Source organism: Sorex araneus, chromosome 10, assembly GCF_027595985.1.
Source record: "Sorex araneus isolate mSorAra2 chromosome 10, mSorAra2.pri, whole genome shotgun sequence".
NCBI lineage: Eukaryota > Metazoa > Chordata > Mammalia > Eulipotyphla > Soricidae > Sorex > Sorex araneus.
The window spans coordinates 60177508-60190659 of record NC_073311.1 but is presented as its reverse complement, the minus strand read 5'-3'; the positions used below and the strand labels follow the sequence as shown (position 1 = coordinate 60190659).

General features: G+C 45.9%; 1 protein-coding gene across 2 annotated transcripts in view; it reads right to left on the bottom strand.

Annotated features, from left to right (window-relative positions):
- Positions 1 to 12716, bottom strand: part of PDE3A (phosphodiesterase 3A) — a 312776-nt gene extending 300060 nt beyond the window's left edge. The window contains exon 1 of one of the 2 annotated variants that reach the window (XM_004611359.2): positions 11736 to 12716. In XM_004611359.2, coding sequence (XP_004611416.2) covers positions 11736 to 12473 — 738 coding nt within the window. In that variant the 5' untranslated portion in view covers positions 12474 to 12716. The remainder of the gene's footprint in view (positions 1 to 11735) is intronic. The other variant, XM_055118370.1, reaches the window with a different exon arrangement.
- Between the last annotated feature and the right edge of the window lie 436 nt (positions 12717 to 13152).

Here is a 13152-nt window from a genome sequence, read left to right as displayed (position 1 = left end):
GAAGAGGAGTAGTAAAAAAGCACCAACGTCATAGTAAGAATGTCAGTTTGCAGACCGGTGAGTCGACTATTTCTTTTCTTCTCCTGGGAGTTACTTAGGTCAAGTTCATCGCTAGCTCAATGCCGAGAGATTGAGGAGATAAAGATTGCTGATGAAAAGCCACTGATAACAAAAAATGAAATGTCACTGATCAAATGGGAAAGACAGTACGGGGGTTAAGAAGGTCCCTGCCTTGCATGCAGCCAATCCTGGTGGCATCCCCAGCAACGTCTGGTCCCCTGAGCATAGAGCCAGGAATAGCCTCAAGCACCTCTAGGCCTGGTCCAAACGGCGTCACATCAACCCGCCCTCAATGCATCCCCAAGAAAAGTCAGGATCTCTTTCCCATCGCTTCGTCCTGACAGCCAAACCAGTGAGCCACTCTGCAGCCAGCACCTCTAGAGTGCTGGGCACTGGGCCAGAATGTCGTAAGAAAGCCTGTATGGCCGTGACAGGGATACTAAAGGGGGCTTCCTATCCAATGACCACTGTCAGGGCCTGGATCCCACTCTTAGACCCCCAGACCAGAAGGGGCACCGTGGAGGGGGCAGTTCTCCCCTTTGCGGCCTTTCTGAGGGTCTGAGTGAGGACCCCAGGACGGCATGCGTCCCATCACTCAGCTCCTCCCTCCCAAGGCACGTCCCCAGGGGGCCCCCAGTTCCCGGGACTCTCCACTGCACTGGCTTGCCTGTGCCTATGCAGGGGGCCGGCTTCGGGACTGGCTGGAAAGGTGGGGACACGGGCGGAGAGGAGGTCAAACCGGCGGTGTTGCAAGACTGGGTGTCCGGAACAACTGTACTGCGAACAACTTTGTAAACCACGGTGTTTACATCAAAAAAAAGAAAGCAAAAGAGGAACTATTTGCTGGGTCTGTGGTGACACTAGTTTCCAATGTCCGAGGGACAAAGACTGGGCAAGGACTGCCCCCAAACAAAACCTTCCCCTTAGCCCAATAGTATGTCCCACTTCCAGGAGGCTCACTCCAGTGGCGTATGGTGGCAGGGTAGGGAGAAACACAAGCCACACACGTGGCTCCGATATCCAGCTTCTGGAATGTGGCTCTGGAAGATGGAAAGTTTAAATTAAAATCCAATTACACCGAAACCACACGGGTCTTGCAGAAGATTATTTCCATATCTGATAAGGTGAGGTGCGGTAGAGGGGACAGAATGAAGAGCATTTATTAAACATTTTAACACACTCTCTGGGCGAAGATTCTACTGGATTACAAACATATTTTTTTAATAAAGCAGAGTATAAATGAGAAAGATTAAACTTCCACAACAAAACTTTAAAATGTGGCTGACAAGGTGGCAAGCCTGGGATGGGGACAAGGGGAACCCTGGGGCGGGAAGAGGATGTTGGTGGCTGGGGGAGGAATCGGTGCTGGAATACTGAATGTCTAAAACCCAACTCCAAGTAACTCTGCAAATCACAGAGCTTTAATAAAATTTTTTAAGTACATCTCATGCAAAACATTTACAATCCACTATAAGAAAAGATATTGGCCTCCAGCCTCCCCAAATTTCTAAGCCTTCCTCTCCATTATTGTAAGCAATTTCAAAATGAGCCGGAGCAAATGACTAGCTACATTCAAAGACAAATTCTTTTAAGTAAGAGTTATTATTACTGTGGCATTTTATTCTGCAGCAAGCTACTTTAAGAAGTCAGAATTAGTTCTGTTTACCCAGAGCGAGACAGAGGACAGATTATTTCATTTTAGCCAAAGATGCTTTTTGGAGTACGATTCTATTAGCTTTTGCTACGGTACCTCTGTCTCAAGTAGGAAGAATTGGTGCTGGGTCACAGAAGGGAAACTCATAAATCATATTGCTAAATATCATGTAGAGCTAGAAACCATTTTATACCAAATTAAATGCATTATTTAAAAAAAATCCTTCCATATGCTTATGTCTATAATGGAACATGCCATATGCAAAAAGGAATCTTCCCATTCATTCTCAATGTCACACTGGAACTATCCCCAGAGTTAATGAATTCAGTAGATGAAAAGGAAGGAAGGTGACATGTAAAGTGACTGTCTTCTTCATTTGTGTATTTTTCTCAGTTCACTCTACAGTTTGAAATCACATAAGACTCTAGAGTCGCATTCTCAATTTCTAGTTTTGAAATTCTCCCATCCAAATAGATATGCCTCCCGATATATAAAATAGAGCCATTTTTTGTGTGTGTGTGTCTTCATCAACATGGTTTGTTCCTATGCAACAGTAAAAAGGTGTAAGTCTTGGACAGATATTGTTAAAATCATTTCCACCCATGAAAGCCAGAGGTTTCAATCCCCCAGACCCCAACCACCGCTAGGGGTCACATCTGAGCACAGGGCCAAGAATAGCCCCTGAGCACCAAAGGGTGTGGCAAGATCCCCTTTCCTCTTAAAAAAAAAAAAAAGCCAGTTATTTGTTACTTCAGTTTCCTAAACGACAAAGAAAATATGAATTAAACACACATTTTTATTTCTAAGCATTAGATAACCCAACTAATGACCGGATTACCTTCAACATGGTTATCACAGCCTCATAGTACACACACACACACACACACACACACACACACACACACACACACACACACACACACACACACACAGAGGCAATCTCTTGTCTTCACCCAGTACAAATAAAACTCTAAATGGCAAGTCTCTATTCTAAGTGACAAATAAGATTAACCTAAAGGTTCTTTATTGAGTACTCTATTAAGTACCAGGCTCTCTGAGAGGGACGGAGGAATCGAACCCAGGTCAGCCGCATGCAAGGCAAACACCCTACCTGCTGTGCTATCGCTCCAGTCCTTTGTAAATTGTAGGAGTCATAAAGTGAACTGAAGAGATATTACTGGTGTTGTCTGTTAAACAGAAGAATCGTGTTTCAAAATATAGGCCATACTTATATGCAGGGTAGAAAGAAACTTAGCAGGAGGAGCACAAATCCCAAAGATAACAGAAACAGGAACAGAAGAACCGGTCTTCAGTGGAAAGACAGGAAGTGAACACAACAAAATGGTAGAGGGAAGGGGTCACTCTGGCGGGTGAGAAGGTGCTAGAACAGGAGAGGGGGTGCTGGTAGCCCCATCCATAGCAGTAAGGAAGCTACATAAAACTCCAAAGTCACATACGCTCAATTTCTTGAAAAAAAAAATTGCCTGCCAGAGAGGCAAACTGGGACAGGTCAATGAAACAAGTTGCAATGGTGGAGAAGTAGACTGGTGAAGGGACTGGTGTTGGAACACAGAATGACTCAAACTCAATCATGAATAACTTTGTAAATCGTAGCACTGTAGCACTGTCATCCCATTGTTCATCACTTTGCTCGAGCAGGCACCCATAACGTCTCCATGGTGAGACTTGTTGTTACTGTTTTTGGCATATCCAATACGCCACGGGTAGCTTGCCAGGCTCTGCCATGTGGGCGGGATACTCTCGGTAGCTTGCCAGGCTCTCTGAGAGGGACAGAGGAATCGAACCCGGGTCAGCCGCATGCAAGGCAAACGCCCTACCTGCTGTGCTATCGCTCCAGTCCTTTGTAAATTGTAGGAGTCATAAAGTGAACTGAAGAGATATTACTGGTGTTGTCAGGGGTACAAAGTAAGCTCTCAAGATTACCAATGCAATCCAGGGGACCAGGATATATTATATAAAGATTTTCCATTCTAACTAGAGGTGATACTAGTCTCCACCTATCTTATTTTTAAATTTCCTTTTTCAAGTTTTTCCTTTTTCTGACATACGGCTTCACTGTCCAGTACGGCTGCTAGCAGCCACATGCATTCACTGACCACCTGAAATTCGGCGCCACCAAATTCAATCGTGCTGTAAATGCCAAATACACTCCAGAAAGTTACACTGGGCACAAAGAAAGAACACTATCTGGATTTTTTTAATAGTGATTTCATGTCAATCTGGCAGAATGGGTTAAATAAAACATAATCCATGTCATAAACTTTCATCTGTTTATTATTTTCTGTGACTGTGAGAAAACATAAAATTAAGTTCTTGACTTGTGTCATATTTCTACTGGACAACTTTCATCCATACTGTACATCTGCAGACTGTTTTCCTCAAAGCCACTGGGTGACACTGTTTCTCCACTAAATTGATACAACCAAAGCAATTTCCAGGCAAAAGAAAAACTCCCATACACAGACATGTACACACAAGCACTTATGACATCTCCCCAACACACATACACACACACCAGCAGGCTTCTAAAGCTCTTTTGACCACTCATATTCTTAGGAATCAAGACCATACCCTTAATTAATATTTTATTATCTTAGCAGGACTAGCTATACTGAAAAACTTTAATACTCATACAAATTCCTCAATAATAAATGACAGCGCTAATCAAATAGGCTGGTTATTTACCTTGCGACTATTCCCAAATAGCTTTCCACCTCCTAAATGGCAATGTTTTCCATGACCTCCACTAATATTCCATCCTATTTACTTACATTTTAATGGATTCCTAAGGAAACCGTGCAAAATAATTTAGGTGAGCAAAAACAGCCGGCTGTTTCAAGGGAACAAAGAAACACTTGACTGATATGCAGATGACTTTTTTGCCTTGAAATTTGAAATCCTGCACATTTTTTAAATTGATTTGCCTTGAAATTTGAAATCCTGCACATTTTTAAATGGACTTAATCCATTTAAATGTTCTAATTGATTACAAAACAAAAAATGAAAACACAAACCAAAGTTTAGACCACACCACAGACTCTTCTTAGAGTAAACGAAAGCTCCGGAGTTAGAACCCTGTAATGTAACTGCCACTCACTCAATGGACAAAGTCCTAAAAACTACGTTCCAGAGGCTGCCCGCTAGTAAGTGATGACCAGGAAATTCATTATCAGGGCTTCAAAGAGTTTCGTGCTGTGATGAGTTTTAATCAAACTTCTAAAATCCCAAATACCTAGACTTCAAACTCCAATCGGGTTTCCCCTGCCCTGGTCGGCTCTCCCAGCTGCAGGGCTAAGTCCAAGAGAAAACTGGAAAAAGTCAACAGGACTGGCGACTTGCACAGACTTTAGCTGACTCCGTTGGTTTTCCTTCTCTCTAAAACCAGGATCTCGGCTACCTCAAATTTAAGTCTTTTAGGAGCTTGTCACCACAAGCAATGCACACCAGTCGATATTTTGAGGGAAAAACACTGCTGCATTTTGATGTAGAATATTCTAAATTTATAGTATTTTTCACCTTTATTTTCAAGAAACTCTCAATGCAACCTCATCTCCATTTCAAAGAAATACTCTGTCTTTAAAACAAACATGGCAGCATTTGGGTGTAGAATATCCTAAATTTATAATATTTTTAACCTTTACTTCCAAGAAACTATCAATGAAAACTCATTTTCATTTCAAAGAATTCCTCTGCCTTTGAAACATAAAGCTGCTCAAAATCTCAAAAACTAGCAACACCATTTAAACCTTGTTACCTCAAGGTACACAAGGAGACCTTCTTAGAACCTATGACCCTATAAATGCCCCTGAGCACCCCCATCCCCCTAAAAAGAAAAAATCCAAATAAATAATGACAGAGGATGACTGACTTGTTGATTCCGAGAAGAGACGGAGGGTCCTGGATGTAGATATAAAACCTACTCAAAGCAATTACAAGCACTCTCTCAGCCAGTCCCTAATCCCAGGCAGGCCCTGTGGCTACCTGACAGGTATTTACCTTTGCTTATCTTGATGCTTCTGCCTACAGACTGCTGGAAACTCTGGAGGAATAGAATCCTTCTTGTTGTCTAAGCATAATCTGTAGGACCTGTGAGGACAGGCCTAAGGCACAGTGTGTTGTGGCTGATGGACGGATCATTTGTCGATGACGGATGTTTAAGAACACCATTGGCTGGGGGTAGCACCTCTCAGAACAGCAGCTTCTACTTAAAGGGTGACCACCTACGGCCAAGGAGCGTTTTTGACAATTGCTTTCCAAAAATCTGCTTCTGAGCCACAAATCATCCATATCTATAAGCCATGGATAGATACGTCTTTTTCTGCACACGGCAAGCCTGTATCATGTTGACAACTGAGCAACCATGCACACATTCGCAGTTTGATGTTGAAACAACTCCCAAGAGTAGCCTTATGGGGGAAAAGAAACCAGCAAAGACTACTACCTGATAGAAAGTAGCACTGTCCTGTAGCACGGTCCTGTACCTCGTTGTTCATTGATTTGCTCAAGTGGGCACCAGCAATGTCTCCATTTGAGACTAGTTGTTACTGTTTTTGGCATATCAAATACTCCACGGGGAGCTTGCCAGGCTCTGCTGTGCAGGCGGCATATTCTCAGTAGCTTGCCAGGCTCTCCAAGAGGGATGAAGGAATAGAGCCCGGGTCAACCACGTGCAAGGCAAACGCCCTTCCTGCTGTGCTATCGCCCCAGCCAATGGAAAGTACATACTGGAAATGAGCAAAAGGACCTACATTTTTGCATAAAAGAGTGTTCATTTGGGGCCAGTGAAATGGCACCTAAGACTGTAGGATACACGATGTAGGATACAAATGTCCCCAATCTGATATCCCAGCAGTATCCCATGGGCCGCTAGCAGCTTCAGGGGTGGCTTAGAACCATGCAGGGAGCAGGCCCTGGGCACCTCCAGGTCTGATCCAACAAAGATAATAACGATGATAACAATCATTTCATTCGACCTGAAGAAACATACACCTTTAGGTACAATATGTAGGTTTCTAGTAGTTCAAAGATTTAGTGTGAATTATCTGCGAGATTTTCATTGAAAACAGAAATGCAGAAAATAGCCCTCAATCTTCCTACTGGAGGCTTTGTAGAGGAGGACTTCTTGGAGCAGGCGGCATGAGACCAACCGAGCAAACAACTCAACCTGGACAGGTATCATTCCACGAGGCTCAAGAAACGTGCCCCATGAGACGCAACCAAAATCGATTGCCGGGACACCAAGGGCCAAAGGGCCACATGGGATTATCCTTCCACCAGATTCCAGCTCACAACAATGTTCTCTGACATTAAGTACAACTGCCCCCAACCCATGCAAACTCATTCTTCTAGAGACTACCAGAAGTTTCCAGTGAAGGCCATGTAGACTCCACTGGGATGTGCCCAGCACATAATCCAGAAATCAGAGCAATCGAAAATCTCTACATACGCCCCAGAAAGGCACATATCCGCTCTGAAGGTTCATGACCATCCTACTTCAACAAGCTAAATAAGAACTTATTTAATACCTCGTGAAATGTATTAAATAAATGAAAAGTTGGTAATGCTTTCTTCAGCCAGAGTCCCGGGGAGATCACTCTGGGAACTGTGTTTCCTGAGAGCGCAACCAATTCACACAAATGTCACTCCAGATAGAATGGATGTTTTTCACGCCGCTGTCTCGCGCGCTGGCCTGCCTGCACCCCTCCCTCAGGCTTTCCAAAATGTATTTCATACACAGACTCACTGTTCTGGTTGTTTATTTAATTAACATGACAGCCCAGCGTACACAGCATTTCTTTCAGTTCTACAGTTTTAACTTTTTACACTTTAGACTCAAGACAGAAAGAGTAAAATTACTGTTTGACTCCTTCCAACCTCTGTAAATTTATATAGATTCACTGACTATTTCTGTCAGTTAAAAACGGTTTTCCAGTATGCTTTAAATATCTGTATTCACAAAGCAAAATCGCAATTTTGTCCCTCCACACACAAAATTCTTTTCCTTCACCTTTCCCGGGGGATCAGAAAGTCTTGTTTTTCCTTTTTAGTGTTTTCAGAAGTTGACATTAATTAATTTTAATTCTGTCACCAAGTCATAAATAATCAATATTGCTCTGTGTATTACCATAAGCCAAGTTATACTGCTGAAATGTGACAGAAGCTAGAATTTCATTAAAAACCCATGACTGTTCCTGAAATTTATTTGAGAAATATGTTATGCTATACTGAAATGCTTTTAAGGCTTTGAGGGACAATATGTTCTATATTTTCAGAAGAAATATTGCTGTATTTCAGAGTTATACTAGATATGCAAAAAGTGAGACTTTTCAACCACAGACATAATGAGGCCTACCAAAAAAATATTCATATAAAATTACACCTCATTTTCCTAATTTTCATTTTATTACTGTTGCCAACTCAGTATTTTTTGAATAAAATATTGCTTTTCTACAGTGATGAAAACGTTGATTCCACTTTTGATAACCAACCACCAGACCCCACTACATTCCTGCAAAAAAATCAGTTCTCGCTCAAGATATTTACAAGCTCAGGAGAGTTTAGAAATTCTTGAATTTTAATTACACAATCTAAAGAATAGAGCCAAATATTTCTGACTGGTGGAACACTGAATCCCTCCACAAGAACTTTGCCATTCAGTGATATAAATAGATTTATGGAGAAGCATACACCTTGAGTTTATGTAAAACCATAGGCAAAAATACCAAATTCTTCTTAACATGTAACTAAACTAAAACACCGCGGGTTTGAAATCTTTCAAAAATGAGTGTGACTGTGGTGTTGGCAGTTAGGGGGAAATGATTTTTTTTCCAGCGGTAATTTTTAGACGGGTCAAGGAGAAGGACAGGTAGAATTCATTCAAGTACAATGCCCAAATCAAGGGGCACGCAATGCATCGTTACAACTGTCTCTTGGAAAACAGCATTTATGAATCATGCCTATCCTTAATAATTACAAAATTTCATAGTACCTCGGTATATTGTCTTATCTGAAGGGCAGGCAGGAGCGTGAGAGAGAACAGACAAGGATGCCAATTACAAACGATTCCCACACCTGCATGGCAGCCTGAGTCTTTAGCCAACACAACAGGCTAAACCTGGAGGAGACTGGACTGAAAAAGCAGAGGGAAAAAAGCAAACAGATGCTGGAAACTTCCTGAGTGAGACGAACACCACCTTCCTCTGCCTTCGTGAAGTTTAAAAGCTCATTTTGTCTCTGCTTTGAGCCCTCTAGCCTCAGAGCTGCACACGCCAGCTCTGGAAGGCTGCGGTACACAACCTGCAGACTCAGACTTCTGGAAGGAAGAGAAGGAGGTGGAGGAACAGGTTGGCCGAGGGACAGAGAGGCAGGGGAGAATGGAGGATGGGGAATAGACCTGTCTGTATTGGGAGAATGTTATCATCTGTTCTCAGGGAACTTTAAGCATTGAGGTGTGAGGGAGAGTGACTTAGCTCATGGGCACTACTAGAATTAAGTGGAGAAGAAATCTCTGAAAGTCCCTGGCCTTCACACCCCAAAATGAGCAAAGTCCAAAACAAGTTGTCAGGAGGTGATTGCCAGAATCTCTGTACTTCATGTCCTTACCTCCCTTTTCAAAAGCCACTTGTGGCCCGAGTATTGTCTTGAGTTGAGACGTCATTCTTTTAGAAAAGAACTCCTAATCAGGAAGTATCCAGGGGTGGATAATCCATGTGCTTATAATTTTGATGCTTGACTTCATAAAGCATGCAGATGACAGTGGTACACTTTGCACCCTTAATCAGAAATTTGTTTCCTTATGATAAAAACTGATAAGCCATTTACTACACAACTCCTGAACTTTTCACATAGTTAGGTCAACGTATGAGCTATTGCCCTATCTTAGAAGATACTATTTTATGTTAGTTCCCACCACACACACACACACACACACACACACACACACACACACACAATTATGTTCTGTAACAATTTTAATGGATCATATATAAAACTAGTCTTCAAGCACATTTACGCACCCATATCCTCATTGACACTTCAAATTTAAATTTATGCAAAAAATTAAACTTCTTTTTCCTTCAACCATAAGAAATTCTCTTATTTTAGAAGTCTTCACAAACACAGCCTTCTAAAAAAATAGCAAATGACCACAATAGATTACAAACATGCATTTTTAAACAGCATCAATCAGCAAAATATTTAAAACTGCAATGCTCTTAAACTTTTCAAGTTTGCAGATGATTCAAATTCTCCATTTATCAATTCAACCAGAGAAACCCAATAAAAATCTGTGGGTTAATTAACCTACACACCTTATCTTAAATTCACTTTTAACTGCTTAACCGCTAAATGCTCATATCCTTAACTTCTAAATGTTAGTGTGGAATTTCAAAAATTTAATTTCAGAAACTAAATGACAATTTGGAGTTGTTATTTATGATTAAATCACAAATTTGCCTTAGAAATGATTGCTCAATTTTGCAACAATCCCATTTGTCTATAACTTAATTTGTGTTTTGGGCATAAAGTAGATGTATTTTGCATTTTTTTAAAAAAACTGTCATTCTATAATTGAAAAGAAGTTAAAATGCATTTTCCTTCACCCGAGTTAAACCCTAAGACAGTTTGGGTAGAAATGTGAAAATCACCAGAATAAGGTATTAGTCCTCGGCCTGTTTTTAACTTCACTCTTAGAGTAAAGAAAGAGCTTGAGCCCAAGTCATATTTGCTCTGTGTGAATAAAAAGCTAAACAAGCACGTTTGTTTTAAAACAAACACAGTGACAATGAAGCTGCCATCCAGCCTGCTAAATCATGTCAACCGATCACACTCAGGCTAATCAGCTCCACGTTGGAAACATTTAAACTAAGAACAAACCCCCACCATATGGGACTATGAAGTCTTAGAAATAACTGAAAGATTCCCCATAGAGTGGCCGAAAAAAGTAAAGCCCTTACTATAGTTTAAGATGCTCTCTCATTCCCTAAGGTTGTCGAAACTGTATAAAACCACGCTTACATTTAAATAGAAAAGTCTAAATTTCCATTGGCTGCCCTAACCCACCCTCCACTACCTCCATTACCAGCAAGTGTCAAATCTACTGAGGGTATATACCCTCTTTTAATCTTGGCAGATATGATACAGAAAAAGGCTTTTCACTTTAGTGGCCCTTAGAGTGTCTAGATTCAATAGTCTGAAAACGCTGAATGAATACGAGGAAACTAAACTTTTCTCTAGGACAACATCACTTTTACTCTTCATTCCTCTTCTCCTTTCTGACTTCTGTCCCTCGCAATATTCTCTGGAATGGATATCTTTCTATACAACCTGTATAAATACATCTGAACTTCTAAATAAGCATTTCAGTATGTAGACACTCCAGGAAAAGGGAAGGGGTCATTTTTAATTGACATGAATAGCACAGTTCGATCCTGACACCTCCGGACACGATGTTCTCATAAACTTTAGTTTATGGTTATGACATACAAAACAGAGAATATTGTATGTGTCCCCGGCACCCCCGGTTAGATTAAAAATTAAAAAAAAAAAAACTCGACTCTCCGGGTCAAACTATTGCCAAATCAAGAAACGTGTATCAATGCCTCCCGTCCAGACACCCCTTGATCGGCTCTCAAACTCTCCACTCCCGACCTGTCACTTCCAAAGAAAGAATTTTGTAAGAAATGGGAGCGATGTCGCGCAGCCCACGTGTTGAGAAAGCAGCCGGTGCTGAAAGATGCACTGAATTCGAAAACGTCTGCGGAGGAACAGGGAGAGCGTTTCCCGGCCGGGGGAACCGCGCGCCAGGTGTGGCCGGGCTCACAGCTGGATCCGCCGGGGAAGCCCCTCCAAAGACCACTGCCTCGGCTCCCTCCTGAGTGCCTCTGCTGTTCGCCGTCAAACGGGGGTCGGGGGAGGCTCCCTGGGAAGGAGCAAACTCTCTAGTCCGCGCCCCCAAAGTGCTCGGCGACACCCCAGCTTTGCGCGGGGCTCGGGCGCTTACCTGTTCCCGGGGGATGCAGGGCAGGGACGTCCTCCGGTGCGACTTGCTGCCGCAGCCCGACATCTCGGCGGACACCACGGAGCTGGACCGCCGCCGCCTCTTCAGCACCACCGGGATCTCCCCCCGGGCCCCGGCCTTCCGCGGGGACCCCGAACGCTCCCTCGGGGCGGCCCCCGAGGACTGCGGCAAGATCCGCTCCAAGTACCTGGCCAGGAGCAGCCCCAGCGCGCCGGCCCAGTGCGCCAGGTGAGGTCTCCAGGCGACCTTGAACCTCTCCAGGGAGACCAGGGCCACCGTCCGGACCGCGCTAGTCCCGGCGATCATGAGGACGCCCGGCCGCAGCCTCGGCACCAGCCATGTCGCGGCCGCCAGGCAGCCGAGCGCCACCCCCGCGGCGGGCAGCGACGGCGAGCGAGCGTCCCCGACGCCCAGCGCCAGCTGCGCGAGCGCCTCCCCGGCGCAGCCGGCGGCCAGCAGCGCCCCGGCCCGCGGCAGGCGCACCCCGGCGCGCTGGAGGCAGCAGCCCATGCAGGACACGGCGCACAGCACACTGACCGGCAGCGCCCAGCGCCGCGCCCACGGCCCGCCTCCCCGCCCGCCCGCGCCCCCGGCCCCGCCCGCGCCCGCCCCCCCCGACGCCCGCCGCGGCCGCGCCGCCCGGCCCAGCAGCAGCGCCAGCAGCAGCGCCAGCGAGCCCGCGCGCAGCGCCCACCCAACTTTCCCGGGCACCCGCGCCATGGCGCGCCCCCCGCCGCGGCCCTGCAGCTCCCAGCCCCGCGCCCCTGCAGCTCCGAGCCCCGCGCCCCTGCAGCTCCGGGCTCCGCGCCCCTGCACCTCCGAGCCCCGCGCCCCGCCACTCCGAGCCCCGCGCCCCTGCAACTCCGATCGCAGCGCCCCTGCAACTCTAGTCCCAGCGCCCCTGCAACTCCGATCCCAGCCCCCGTCACTCCGAGCCCCGCGCCCCTGCAACTCCGAGCCCCGAGCCCCTGCAACTCCGAGTCCCGAGCCCCGCGACTCGGAGCCCCGCGCCCCGCCACTCGGAGCCCCGAGCCCCTGCAACTCCGGGTCCCGCGCCCCTGTAACTCCGAGCCCCGCGCCCCTGCAACTCCTAGCCTAGCGCCCCTGCAACTCTGATCCCCGCGCCCCGCCTCTAGCGCGCGCCGCCCCGGCCCGCGCCCCCCGCCCAGCCCCCCGCGCAACGGCCGCTGCGGGCCATGACGCGGGGGCGAGAAGTTGCTCGAGCCCCCGGGAGGCTCTGGGGGGACGCTGCGGGGGTGGGGGGCGAGCCGGACAGGAGCTAGGGGGTCGCCACTCTCTGGCCCGCCCGCAAGCCCGCCCGCCCCCTTCTTTGGTCGGTGCAGATCCGCGGCTCGGCACGGAAGAAGCCCGCGCGGGGACCGGGGGAAGCGCGGGGACA